At 45.1% G+C, this 14,939-nt stretch overlaps 1 protein-coding gene across 1 annotated transcript in view; it reads left to right on the forward strand.

Annotated features, from left to right (window-relative positions):
• Positions 1-14,939, forward strand: part of SLC5A6 (solute carrier family 5 member 6) — a 69,119-nt gene that overhangs the window by 52,006 nt on the left and 2,174 nt on the right. Inside the window, exons 10-14 of the mRNA XM_089655653.1 lie at positions 1,569-1,636; positions 6,388-6,474; positions 10,351-10,535; positions 12,088-12,191; positions 12,752-12,873. Of these exons, the coding sequence (XP_089511779.1) occupies positions 1,569-1,636; positions 6,388-6,474; positions 10,351-10,535; positions 12,088-12,191; positions 12,752-12,873 (566 nt within the window). The remainder of the gene's footprint in view (positions 1-1,568; positions 1,637-6,387; positions 6,475-10,350; positions 10,536-12,087; positions 12,192-12,751; positions 12,874-14,939) is intronic.

Here is a 14,939-nt window from a genome sequence, read left to right on the forward strand (position 1 = left end):
TGGTCAGACATTCACACCAGTGGCCTGCTGGAGGTCATTTTGTAGGGCTCTGGCAGTGCTCATCCTGTTCCTCCTTGCACAAAGGAGCAGATACCGGTCCTGCTGATGGATTAAGGATCTTCTATGACCCTGTCCTGCTCTCCTAGAGTAACTGCCTGTCTCTTGGAATCTCCTCCATGCTCTTGAGACTGTGCTGGGAGACACAGCAAACCTTCTGACAATGTCACGTATTGATGTGCCATCCTGGAGGAGTTGGACTGCCTGTGCAACCTCTGTAGGGTCCAGGTATGGCCTCATGCTACCAGTAGTGACACTGACCCTAGCCAAATGCAAAACTGGTGAAAAATAGTCAGAAAAGATGAGTAGGGAAAAAATTGTCAGTGGCCTCCACCTGTAAAACCATTCCTGTTTTGGCAGTGGTCTCATTGTTGCCCATCTAGTGCACCTGTTGTTAATTTAATTAACACCAAAGCAGCTGAAACTGATTAACAACCCCCTCTGCTACTTACCTGACCAGATCAATATCCCAGGAGTTTCATTGACTTGATTGTATACTCTGATTAAAAAGTCTTCCTTTTTTGATTTTTTTTTTTTTTTTTTGAGCAGTGTATATTCAGATTAAAAAGATCTTCCACCATTCAGTAGATCCTTGTAGTGTAACAGAAACACCAAGTACTGACCCCTTAATCGAATGCACACTCGCCAAACAGGCACAGCAGACACAACATGTTTCTCAGGCACAAACCCTCACCAGATGTATGTACTTTCACTCCAAAAACTACTCCTTTTTAGGCAGCAGCAAAAGGTGTCTCCCACTGGAACAGATGGAGCTCACTGAGATCCGCTGATGACCCAGAATCGAGCAGCAGCGTGACATAAGCACCGAGACTCCGCCCCTACTAGTTTCGTCCAAACAAACATTCTCAGGACCCCTTTTGTTTTTTTTTGTATGTTTTTGTTATATTCACTGGAGCTGCATCATTTCGCAATATTATATTCTGTATACCTGCAGCTGGAATCCCAGATGTTCCAATCAGCAGCAGCTGCTCAGTGTATACAGCTCAATGATTGGCTGAAAGGAGCCAGGGCTGTCCGTAGATGTAAACATGTACTTGCAAATCAAACAGTTGCCTGCCATTAAACAGAGTTTCTAATCGATCTCTGCTCTAAATAAATAGAATTGCCTTCATTGACTTTTTTTTTTTTTTTTTTTTTTTTTTAATAGGTAAAAAGGGGGGAGAGAATAAATCCATCACAGATTAAAGAAAATGGGAGAAAATTGACAAATATTAGGAAAATAATGAAATTGGTGACAGTTGTGGGGTATTTATCACTAAATCTCACACTAACATGAAGTCACATTTTCCATTTTTAGAACTATTTTCATTAATTATGGAAAACGCTTAGATGATAATACGGACGGCTGAAATGTTTGGTACATATTGGTGGAATTGGATGCTGCTGCCATGTAGTAAATGGTCTTGCGGAGATTTCAGCTCTCATTCATCCCTCTGTAATCCTGCTGCCTGAGTTTTTGCCTTGTCTAGTTTTATCCCATTTATTTACAGCTCTCGGTTATGGATTCCTCTGCCTGGGAATGGCCTATGTCTCCTCTCTGATGGGCTCTGTCCTGCAGGTAAATATTTTTTTTTCCTTGTAGCCTAAAGCATATCTAAACCTAGAAAAGGAATATATTGCAGGTTAAAGTGTTAAAAAAAAAACCCGGACCCCGCATTCACTATATCTGGTCTCCCCGGACCCTGCATTCACTATATCGGGTCTCCCCGGACCCTGCATTCACTATATCGGGTCTCCCTGGACCCTGCATTCACTATATCGGGTCTCCCTGGACCCTGCATTCACTATATCGGGTCTCCCTGGACCCTGCATTCACTATATCGGGTCTCCCTGGACCCTGCATTCACTATATCGGGTCTCCCTGGACCCTGCATTCACTATATCGGGTCTCCCTGGACCCTGCATTCACTATATCGGGTCTCCCTGGACCCTGCATTCACTATATCGGGTCTCCCTGGACCCTGCATTCACTATATCGGGTCTCCCTGGACCCTGCATTCACTATATCGGGTCTCCCTGGACCCTGCATTCACTATATCGGGTCTCCCTGGACCCTGCATTCACTATATCGGGTCTCCCTGGACCCTGCATTCACTATATCGGGTCTCCCTGGACCCTGCATTCACTATATCGGGTCTCCCTGGACCCTGCATTCACTAGATCCGGTCTCCCTGGACCCTGCATTCACTATATCCGGTCTCCCTGGACCCTGCATTCACTATATCCGGTCTCCCCGGACCCTGCATTCACTATATCTGGCCTCCCACAGTACTCAGAACATGGAAATGCAATTATTTTAGTAAATATAAACTGCTAAATACCTTTTCTCAAAAGCAGTTAGAGCAGTCTTGTGACTTCTATCAGTGTCCAGCAGAGCACTGGTTAAAGCTTGTCGGAGTTTTATTTCTGCTCTTGGAGGATGCAGAACCCCTGACCCTCTGTCTGGACAGAGCAGATTGGCCCTGTGCTGATCACATGTACTCTCCTAATACGCACTAAACTGAGCATGTGCAGAGTGGATATAGATTCAGTCTGTCTTATCAGGAGATGAGACGTGGACATGTGAACAAGAGGAGGAGCAGAGAAGACAGGATCAAACAGCCTTTTTGCACAATGCATAAGATTAACCCCTTAGGTTCCACAGTCAGTATAACAAGCATGCTTTACAGGCTGATTTTACTGTTGTGGGTTTAGTAACACTTTAACAGTACTTAGATGTGGCGTCTGCTGACGTTTTTTTTGTTTTTCTTTTTCTTTTTTTCACCTAGTGATTCTGTCAATAACACACTTACAGTCCCAGGGTGACGGCACTCGCTCACCCCAATATATCAGGACAATGGAAGCAGGATGGTACAACAGAACTCTGCTCTTTGACTCTTTTTCCATAACAAAGAAAGGCATAGTTCTGTGGTCTTTGGAGATGACTGAACGCAATGTAACAGATAACTGTACTAACTGGTTCAATTTATCATTGTTTACCGTTCTTTATGGACTACAGAGCACCACCTAAATTATGGAGAAGAGGAAAGGGAGAGGTGCTTTATAGCCCCGTGCTAGGGTGACCACATGGCTCCTCCATAGCCACAGTACAGTGAGTGAGTGTCGTCATCCTGTATTAGGCTCCATGTACACTGCAGCTGATAACCTCACGTTCAGGAGCTGTTCAGCGTTTTTTTCAGCAGCCCCTGAACTCTCCCTAACGTTTCCCTATGTGTCCATATACACATCGTCGTTTACAGGCAGTTGCGTTTACAGTCGTTTTTTTGAACGCACCAAACTTGCTTTCAGGAGTAGATTTTATCAGCATTCTAAAAGCTTATAAACATGGCTAGCTGCATTAATAAGCGTTTGCGTTTTGGAAAAAAATTTTTTTTTAACTCTTCCATTTCCAGATGCTGTCCAGAGTCTTTTTTTCATCATGAAAAATGCATGCAAAGCGTTTTCCCGGTACTCAAATGCACATGGTACACCATGCTTTGAAGTTTCGCATGAAATAAAATATGTTAGACGCTGCTACAATCATTTCTGCACAGAAATCAGCCGGAACACATCCAAACACCACAAAAAAGACAGCTAATCTCAACACATACTGCTCTCTCTGCTTCTGCTCTCTTATTTCTCTCAAAATGTCTGAAAAAGTAAATTTTTTACTGTATTTCAGTGCATTCTGGGCATTTGGAAGGGTCTCCTGAGGTTATCTTTAACCAGTTGCCAACCGCAGGTAGCTGAATTACGGCTTCACTATGGCCAGCCAGTTCTGGGAGGGTGTCATACGACGTCCTCCCAGAACGCGCTCCCCCGGCGATCTCCGTGATGGCTGTGTCTTACGGACACAGCTAATCACGTTATGCGGTAAAAGGCCAATCACAGCGGCCTTTTACCATGTGATCAGCCATGTCCAATGACACGCTGATCACCGGAAAATGCAACTACCGGTTCTCGGCTGCACTTTCCACACGCTGTCAGAGTGCGAGGAAAGTATTACCGAGAACCGGCAATTGTCAGAGCAGGGATTGGCACCGATCATCAGGGCACTGATGATCAGAGCTACCCACCTGCGCCCAGCAGTGCCGCCTATCAGTGCAGCTTCATCAACGCACATCAGTGAAGGAGAAAAATTACCTGTTTGCTAAATTTTATAATAGATGCAAAGAAACTTTTTTTTTTTTTTTTTTTTGCTCTTTTTTTTGTTTATAGCTCAAAAAATAAAACACCCAGCAGTGAGTAAATACCACCAAAAGAAAGCTCTATTTGTGAGAAAAAAAATGATAAAAATGTCATGAGTACAATGTTGCATGACCACGCAATTGTCATTCAAAGTGTAACAGCGCTGAACGCTGAAAATTGGCCTGGTAAGGAAGGGGGTATAAGTGCCTGGTAGGCAAGTGGTTAAAAAAACTCCAAAGACATGCTGGTAGGTTAATTTGGATCCTGTCTAAATTGGCCCTAGTATATGAATGTAAGTTAGGGACCTTAGATTGTACGCCCCTTGAGGGTTAGGGACTGATGTGAATGTACTATATATATGTAAAGTGCTGCGTTAATTGATGACGCTCTATAAGTACCTGAAATAAATTTAAAAAAAAAAAAAACTCTTCTAAACGCAAACATGCATAAACGCAGTATGCAAGCGCGGCTAAACAGATGTTTTCTAACCTACGGTTTCCAGCAGTTATTTTCCATCATTCAGAAGTGTCCCGTGTACATGGGGCCTAACTGTCAGGATAACCAGTTAAACATGCGGGGAAAAAAAAACCCTGAATGCTACAATCACACCTAAGGACTGAAAAGCTGCAATATACTAAATTTCCTTCTCTTGCTTGGAGACGCAATGAGGGGAGATTTACTAAAAATCAGTGCACAGAGACTCTGGTGCATCTGTGCATCGTAGCCAATCAGCTTCCACCTTCAGCTTGTTCAATTAAGCTTTGACAATAAAACCTGGAAGCTGATTGGTTTCTGTGTGCACCATTTTTAGTAAATCTCCCCTTTTTAAATCTAAACTTTGGTTGTCTAAACTCTGTGCCGCAATTTTTCACCAGTTAGAAGTAACCTAGAATCTCTGCAAAGTAGAGGGCGTCATTAGAGGCATCTCCTGCCTCCGATCACTGAATTACAATGACATCAGGATGCAGGGTGTAGAAACAGTGAGAGCTGCCTGATGATAGCTGGCACATCCAATGATATGGTGGCCTCCTCACAGGATTAAGTGACAGACTGAATCTGTACAGATTCGCACCTCCAGAATCCCCTTGTTACTGTTCAGTTGTGAATGATATTAACACTGTTGGAAGTATAGACTTGCCTACATCTTAACCGCCTCCCGCCCGCTATATAGTAATATGACGGATGCAAGGTGGTTCTCTCGTTCTGGGAGGACATCATATGACGTCCTCCCATTCTAACCGCGCATGCCTGGCTCAGGGAGCGCGCGGCGATCGGCGGTGCGCTGTGTCCCTCGGACACAGCGGATCACCGATCACGGAAAGAGCCGAAGATGTCAGCTCAGTCATGTGATCAGCTGTGTCCAATCACAGCTGATCACATGTAAACAGGGAAATGCCGGTTATCTGCATTTCTCTCCTCTCGAGCTGTCACGCTGACAGAGGAGAGGAGAGCCGGTAATCTGCTTTCCGCGAACGTGACATGTACACTGATCATCAGGGCACTGATGATCAGTGTGCCCTGATGATCTGTGTAGCCCCAGCAGTGCCACATGCCTTGTCAGTGCTTCTTGCCAGTGCCACATATCAGTGCCACATATCAGTGCCTACCAGTGCACATCAATGCCACATATCAGTGCACATCAATGCCACATATCAGTGCCCATCTGAGCAGCCTATCAGTGCCGCCTAACAGTGCCAATCAGTGCCATATATCAGTGCCTTTTATCAGTGTTGCCTTTCAGTGTCCATCAATGATGCCTGTCAATGCCCATCAGTGCCACCTATCAGTGTCCATCACTGCAGCCTCATTAGTGCACATCAGTGAAGGAGAAAAATCACTTATTTACAAAATTTTATAACAAAAACTAAAACGTTTTTTTTCAAAATTTTCAGTGGTTTTTGGTTTAAGAAAAAATAAAAACCCCCGAGGTGATTACCAGCAAAAGAAAGCTCTATCTGTCACAAAAAAATTATAAAAATTTCATATGGGTGCAATGTTGCATGACCGCGCAATTGTCATTCAAAGTGTGACAGCGCTGAAAAATGGAAATTGGCCTGGGCAGGAAGGGGGTATAAGTGTCTGGTAGGCGAGGGGTTAAAGGCATCTCTGCTACTTTAATATTTTTTTGTTTCCTCCCTACAGGCAGCGCTGAGTATTTTTGGCATCGTTGGAGGTCCTCTCCTTGGTCTGTTCTCTCTTGGATTTTTCTTTCCTTTTACCAATGCTATTGTGAGTATTGCGGTCTGTCTTTGACAAGTTCCTCTTTTACCTGCATGGCATGATTTCCCAATATAGCGCTATAGACAGCGGCGGACTGACAACTCATGGGGCCCCTGGGCAATAGGGGATCATGGGGCCCCTGTGTCCTCGCCCACACTCAAACCACACCCAAAAAAGCCTACGAAAGGTGCCAGGGGCATTTCATGGGGCCCCATGCTGACCCTAAGCCCTCGGGCAGTGCCTGAATGGTCAGTCCGGCCCTGGCTATAGACCTTTCCTGCTTTCATGGGGCTTTTGAAAGTTGGAAATTTTAAAGCGGAGTTACACCCAAAAGGGAAGCTCCACTTATCTGCATCCTCCCTTCATCCGCTGCCACATTTGGCAATTTTTTTTGGGGGGGGGGAGCGGGTAGCTTGTTTTGACATGTACCCGCTCTTACTTCTGGCTCAGTTCGAAGTGGCAAACTGATCTGGAAATTCGACCCCCTTCACCCCCCCCCCCCCAATTCCCCCGCCACAGCCTTCTAGAAAACTTCATAGGTCCCAGAAGACTGCGGCACATTCACAAAGCACAGCGCGATTTGCACATGCGCAGTAGGAAACCGGCTGTGAAGCAGTTTTCCCTTAGTCAAGATGGCGGCACCTGCAACCGAAGCTGATTGAAGAATCTGCTTGTGTGAGGACATCACTAGATCCTTGCACAGGTAAGTGCCCTAATAATAAATGTCAGTGGCTATAGTATTTGTAGCTGCCAACTTTTAATTTTTTTTGGAAGGAGGGGGCCAAGAACACCTCTTTAACTGCTGCTTCGGACCCCATAAAGTGAAACTCATCTAGCATCAACAATGTTGTCTTACTTGCCCTCCTCCCCCTTCCACAAATGAGAACAATGTTTGTTTTGTTTTTAGCACTTTTCTTTTTTGGGGGTATTTTCCTTTTACTTTTTGGTTACCTGCCTAGGCTGGGCCCTCCTGTTTCATGGGATTCTTAAGGGATGGTTCACATATGTGCGGGCCAGTTTACCTGCCTTTCTTTCAAAGGAGTCCGGTGCGGTTCTGTTCACGGGTTCAGGTGTGAGTTTGTACTTGAAATCGCACCTGAACTGGACTAAAAAACACACTGCGGCCAGCCCACAGGTATGTGCACCGGCCCCTTAGAGAAGGCTGCTGGTTCACATGTCATGCGAATTGAATGCGATTCAAACCGCATCCAATTGACATATATGTGAATGGAGCCTAGGTCACAGTTATTCTAGGAGGCAGTGTGTTAGTAAGTTACAGTTTGTGTGCATGCAAAACGAAAAAAAGTCACACGGGGTAAAGCCCCCTGTATGAGACCTTTTTGGTCCCTTGAAAAAGGTGGGGTGGCTACTCTTAAGAGCTGTAATTCCTAAACCCTTCCTCCAATGTGGATGTACATACCCTCAAATTAAACCTGAGAGTGCACACTTTCAGCCCATATCCATTATAGAATGATAGCTTGAATAGGTTTTGGTAAATGCCTGAAAAAAATCTGTGCCTGTGTCCAAAAAAAAAAAAGTGTGTGTGTGTGTAATATATAAATATAAATATATATATATATATATATATATATATATATATATATATATATATATATATATATACTGTATATCATGAAATGGTTGGTTTTTGGTTACAGGTAGTGGTGTTAAGGGATTATAGCAAGGGGCCCAATATGAATATGGAAACAACGGGGTCCGTTTAATCTGAGGAAGGGATCAGTGTTGGGTTCAGTTACAGGTAGTGTTGTGGTTAAAGTGGATTTCCACTCACCCTATCGAAAAATAGCTACAAAAACTGTAGCTGCTGACTTTTGAAAAAAACAGCCACTCACCTGTTCCTCGGTCCCGTGGTGTGTCCCCTGCAGCCGGTTCACCGGCCGTCCTGTATTCCAGGAGGCTAGCATCTTCAGTGTGGGCACCCGGCTGTGATAGCTTGCGGCTTCATGGCCGGGTAGCCACTGCGCATGCGCGAGTACAGCTGCGCTGTCGCGTGTCCCAAAAGACTACAGGGAGGGGAGGACACCTTCAGACCGGAAGCTAGAGCGGGTACCTGTCAAATTTGGGTACCCACTAACCCCCCCCCACTCCCCAAAGGTGCCAATCCTTAATGGAGAGCGGGGGAGCAGTCCTTTAAAGCAGAACTTCCCCTTTTGGGCGGAGCTCTGCTTTAAGGACAGGGATTATAGCACGGGGCCCAGTGTGAGTGTGGAAGCAAAGCGGTCCATTAATACAAGCAAAGGGGTTGGTATTGGGATTGTTACAGCTAATGTTGTTAAGGGCTGGAATTGTAGGAAGGAGCCTGTTGAGAACGGGGAAGCAAAGGGGGCAGTTTATTTGAGGAAAAAGGGGTTGATGGTGGGGTCAGGTACAGGTAGTGTTGTGTTTTAAGGGCAGGGGTAGTGTGGAGCCTTTAGGCAGGTTCACACCAATGCATTGTGCTTTTTGTCGGTTTTGCATATGTGTTTGTGTGGCGTTTTGCATTTTTTGTTTTTTGGGGGGTTTTTTGATTACAGTGGACATGTTTTTTTGTTACTGTGCAGAATAAAAACGCATAACGCGACAAAAAAAAGTGGAAAAACCACAGTACATACATTTCAGCAGCTTCTTCAATGAACTCTATTGTAGCGAGAAAAAAAAAGCGCTTTATTTTATTTATTTATTTCAGGTACTTATATAGTGCCGTCCATTTATGCAGCGCTTTTTTATATATATATATATATATATATATATATATATATATATATATATATATATATATATTGTACATTTACTTCAGTCCCCAACCCTCAAGGGGTGTACAATCTAAGGATTTATGCATTTAAAAAAGTCCCTGACTCTTTCCAAAAACGCAGCAGCTCAAAAAAAAGCATAGTGAACATGTCCCGTAGGAACGCCGACGTATACCAAAACCAGCGCTCAGATCTTCATGCTACACAGAAAACACGGAATCAGACACTCACTGAGGTACAGCTCTCTATAGATCGGGGAATCTTGATGCTGGCAAAAAAGAGAATAAAACGGGGCGCACTCTCCTCCTGCATTACCGTGATAATTAGAAAATGTATTAAAAAATTACAAATGCATATTCACAAACCAGAAAGGTCATAAAGATAGAGACAAGAAGCCAAAGATGACAGTCACGGACAGCAGAGTTCCTTGGGTGAAATGTGCTAATGCATTTTGGGAGTCGTACATCCTTCCTCAGAGCTGCTGTTTGTTTTTTTGTATGGACTGTTTCTAGAATTAATATCAGTCTGTATTAGGTTTAGGGCTATACTATGTATTGGGCCATTATGGGCAAGTCAGTCATCTTTTTGCTCTAATTTGTATAATTCCATGTTGCTATTATTATTATATAGGATTTATATAACGCCAACAGTTTGCTCAGCGCTTTACAATATAAAGGGAGACAATACAGTTCAATACAAGAGGAATAGGAGGGTCCTGCTTCTTGGAGTTTACAATCTAGGAGGGAGGGGCTGGTGGTACAAAAGGTAGTAACTGTGGGGGATGGAGTGGTAGGAGGAGTAGTAGATTCCATTAGCTAAGGGCTGGATAGGCTTCCCTGAAGAGATTAGTTTTCAGAGATCGCCTAAAATTGAGCAGAGTAGGCAACAGTCTGATAAATTGGGGTAGAGAGTTCCAGAGGATGGGGGAAGCTCTGGCGAAGTCCTGGAGACGAGCATGGGAGGAGGAAACAAGGGAGCTAGAGAGCAGGAGGTCATGCGAGGAGCGGAGAGTACGGTTTGGGTGATATTTGGAGACAAGATTGGTGATGTAATTTGGGGCAGAGCTATAAATGGCTTTATATGTTATTGTTGTATGTTCTCATCCTTTTCTCTATGCACCTTCTCCTTCAATCAGGGAGCCATCAGTGGTCTGATTGCCGGGCTGGTTATGGCATTTTGGATCGGCATAGGTAGTTTTGTGAGCAGATTGCCAGCCTCTTCTTCTTCCCCTCTACTGAATGCCACCAGTCCACCGGAAGTGGGGAACTTCACTACCGCTGTTATGACCACCTTACTGACCTCTGGAAATGCTACAAAAAGGTCAGTCATATGCTGCATATTTACTGAAAAACTATAGCTATACCATGGTGTCTAATTAGTCTGTGGGGGGCGGTAAAGGAAACCTGTAATGGTTTTGCATTAAATTTTGTATTGGATATTATATTTTAACTACTTCCGCACCACCCTATAGCAGAAATACTGCTACAGGGCAACACAGGTGCGCAAAATCACGTGTGTGTATATATGCGTGATTTTTCAGTTCTGGGTAGGGGGCATGCGCATGCCCTACCTGCGCCGCCATTCTTGTCCTCGGTTGTCAGTCACCAGGTCCCGGCCGGTGATTACCCAGCGATCACCGAGTATTACCGTCGGGGGAGAGACCTGTATGTAAGCAGATATGTAATACAGATCTCTTTCCTGTCGGCTCCTGCACAGTGCTTTGTATGGCTCTGCATAGCAGAGCCATACAAAGCAGTGCGCTTACAGTGAAGCGCACACACACAGCCAACATAGTAAAATGACACACAGTTAACCCTTTGATCACCCCAGATATTAACCCCTTCCTGCTCAGTCTCAATCGTACAGCGTCAGTGCTTTTTATTAGCACTGATCACTGTATTGGTGTCACTGGGGATGTCAGTGACACCAAGCTAGTTCCCCCCCAGTGTCAGAATGCCTGCCACAGTCCCGCTCTAAGTCACTTATCGCCGCCATTACTAGTATATATACCGCCAGTTTGTAAACGCTATACCTTTCACATAAACCAATTCATTTACACATATTGGGATTTAATTTTTAGCAAAGACGTGTAGCAGAATATATTTTGGCCTAAATATGTGATGAAATTTGATATTTATTTTTTACTGGCTATGTTTTAATTGCAAAAAGTCAAAAATAGTTTTTGGGGGGTTTTTTGTCAATAGCGCAAAAAGTAAAAAACACACAGGCGGTAAAATACCACTGAAATAAAGCACCATTTGTGGGAAAAAAGGACTTAAATTTAATTTGGGTGCAGCGTTGCATGACCGTGCAATTGTCAGTTTAACTAATGCAGGGCCGTAACGTAAAAAATGGCCTGGTCAGGAAGGGGAGAAAATCCTTTGCAGGGCAAGTGGTTAAAGCTGTGCTATGCAGAGCCATACAAAGCAGTGTGCAGGAGTTGACAGGGGAGAGATCTGTGGTGTTTATACACAGGTCTCTCCCCTGTCGGTGATACTCTGCTATCGCTGGGTGCTGGCGGGAGATCACCAGCCGGGACTCGGTTATTCAGAACCGAGCCCGCGAATGGTGGTGCACCCCCCTCCCCCATCCGAAACTGCAGAATCACGTGATTTTGTTTGCCCGTGCCACCCTGTAGCACTATTTCTGCTATAGGGTGACTCGAAAACGGTTAAGGTGAGTGGTTTACGAAGTAGAAAAGCAAGGATTATGAATGGCACACAATGGAACGTGCACCTTTTTAAAAACAGATTGTCAAGGGCATCGGCCACATTCATATCCTTACAGGTCTCTAACACAGTGATGTTGACTCCAGTCGCTCCTGACCAAACGGCAGGCTCACGGCTCTTTCCCTTTTTCTGTTTCCTTCCAGTGTGACCGGTCTACAGAAGTTCTACAGTTTGTCCTACATGTGGTACAGCGCTCACAACTCCACCACCGTTGTCATTGTCGGCATCATTGTCAGCCTTCTGACTGGTAAGGAACCGATAGAACCATTCCTTAGCCTGTTTTCTGTTGATTTAACAGAGGGGTCCAGGCCTCCAAAGGTCTCCAGCTTCTAACCCATGACAAAAAAAAAGGTATCCAAGAGGCGTTGGGACTTTTAATATGAGTTTTTATACGAAGTAGTGAGAGGGCAAAAACATTTGAAGAGCCCATTGGCTCAGATTAGGCAGACAAGGCTACCCTCCAGTGGGTATCACAGCAGGTTACCAAAAAAAACCAAAAATGCAAACTTGGAAGGAGTACCAAACCAAGAGTCCAAATTCATTCATTGGCATGGTGCTAAAAAAAAATAAAAAAAAAAATAGCCAACGTGTTTCGGGGGTCGGAGGAGACCCCACTTCATCAGGGCTCAAGGTAAAAATGAGAACCTTGAATGGACTGAAAATAAGGCTTTATTGTGTGAATCTGTGAAGGGAAGCCAATTACTGGCCAGCAGTATCTGCATGAGCAATCACGTTAATCTTTCTTTGTGATTGGCAACGATGGTGGTTGAAGATTTTGTTATTGAAAATTGATTTGTGTGTTTTCAGGCCCAATGAAGGGGAAGGATGTGAATCCACATACGGTGTACCTCGTCCTCCCAAAGCTGCTCTTCTTCCTGCCTGAGAGATACAAGGAGAGATTGCGGTTTGGGGTGCCTCACATAGCAGAGGTAGGGCAGCGCCAAGAGACCAGACTGTTAAAGGTACATTGTATTGTCTACACCCAGCTTGTCTTCTCTAGAAATATTGTTGAATGGACCCTAGACTGAAATCTTGGATTTACTTAAAGCAGAGTTCCAGCTAAAAGAAATAAAATAAATAAAAGTCAGCAGCTACAAAAACTGTAGCTGCTGACTTTTAAAATACGGACACTTACCTGTCCCTCAGTCCAGTGGTGTCCTCACCATGGCTGGTTTCACCGGCTGTCTTCTCTCCCCAGTACCGACATCTTTAGTGTGGGCACCCGGCAGTGACCGCTTCACAGCCGGGTGCCTACTGTGCATGCAGGATAATCTTCATCTTTGGTGTCAGTGGAAGGAATCGCACCCCATCATTGGTGTCAGTTGGAAGGAATAGTGCCCCATCATTGGTGTCAGTTGGAAGGAATAGTGCCCCATCATTGGTATCAGTGGGAGGAATAGTGCCCCATCATTAGTATCAGTGGGAGGAATAGTGCCCCATCATTAGTATCAGTGGGAGGAATAGTGCTCCATCATTGGTATCAGTGGGAGGAATAGTGCCCCATCATTGGTATCAGTGGGAGGAATAGTGTCCCATCATTGGTATCAGGGGGAGGAATAGTGCCCCATCATTGGTATCAGGGGGAGGAATAGTGCCCCATCATTGGTATCAGTGGGAGGAATAGTGCCCCATCATTGGTATCAGTGGGAGGAATAGTGCCCCATCATTGGTATCAGTGGGAGGAATAGTGCCCCATCATTGGTATCAGTGGGAGGAATAGTGCCCCATCATTGGTATCAGTGGGAGGAATAGTGCCCCATCATTGGTATCAGTGGGAGGAATAGTGCCCCATCATTGGTATCAGTGGGAGGAATAGTGCCGTATCAGTGGGAGGAATAGCGCCCCATCATTGGTATCAGTGGGAGGAATAGTGCCCCATCATTGGTATCAGTGGGAGGAATAGTGCCCCATCATTGGTATCAGTGGGAGGAATAGCGCCCCATCATTGGTATCAGTGGGAGGAATAGTGCCCCATCATTGGTATCAGTGGGAGGAATAGCGCCCCATCATTGGTATCAGTGGGAGGAATAGTGTGCGCACAGGCAGGGAAGCGGAGAGGACATTTATAAACTGCCACCGGCCCCTGCACTGCTCCCGTCCGGCCGTTTATATACATGGGCCGGAGGGGAAGATGTTAATGGCAAAGTTTTGTATTTCCCCGCACCTTGTGTCTAATGACAATGGTCACCTTGACCAGCTGGAACTGTGGATGTCTCCAGCACACAGATGGCAATAGAAGATGCTTTCATACCTCCCCACTCTATCCAGAATCTGGGTCTGAAATCATGAATACATCCTTGACTTTTTTATTTCAATACTAGCGGTGTAAGTACCCCAATTTGATTTTGTATCTGCATTTTTCAGTCTATTGTATAGCAGAGGGGAAGGGGAAGCAGTACAAGGAGCAAGTCGGGACCGGTGCACCGCAAGGGGCATGTGGATGGGAGAGGAGAGCAGAATGATGGAGGGATGAGCTCATCAGTCTGCTGCTTCTCTTTCACTGTTCATGTAAGCATGTAGTAGACAGGTAAAAGCAGCCTCAGCTCAGTCCATCGCATCCAACGCATTTCGCCCCACCCCAGGGGTTTAATCTTGGAGGTTCATGATTAAGGCCCAGGGGCGCAATGAAACCCATTGGGAGCATAGCCAAGTGGTGTGTGCAGCACCCAGGAAACCTGTCATCTTGTTTGCATGCTCTAGGTCTGGACGGACCTTTCCTAGCCTACGCTCTGACTGCATCGGCATCCATCCTGCAGGACACCAACAGCCTGAGCAGCATTTCCCCAAGCAATATTCCAGGGCAGCCTTTCTCAGCCAGGGTGCCTTGATGTTTCTTCAGGGGGGCCTTGTCAAAATGTTTTGTATACAATCCAGCGGGTGGAACAAGCCTGTCTTTTTAGTTACACATTATGCCCAGATTTTCATTGTGCATCATTACGACCTTCTAGCCTCGAACGTCCTGACAACCAATGACATCAACATTTGATAAGGAGTA

This window comes from Staurois parvus, unplaced genomic scaffold (genome assembly GCF_062004578.1).
Source record: "Staurois parvus isolate SC_StPar_1 unplaced genomic scaffold, SC_StPar_1.0 ptg000860l, whole genome shotgun sequence".
In the NCBI taxonomy this organism is placed as follows: domain Eukaryota; kingdom Metazoa; phylum Chordata; class Amphibia; order Anura; family Ranidae; genus Staurois; species Staurois parvus.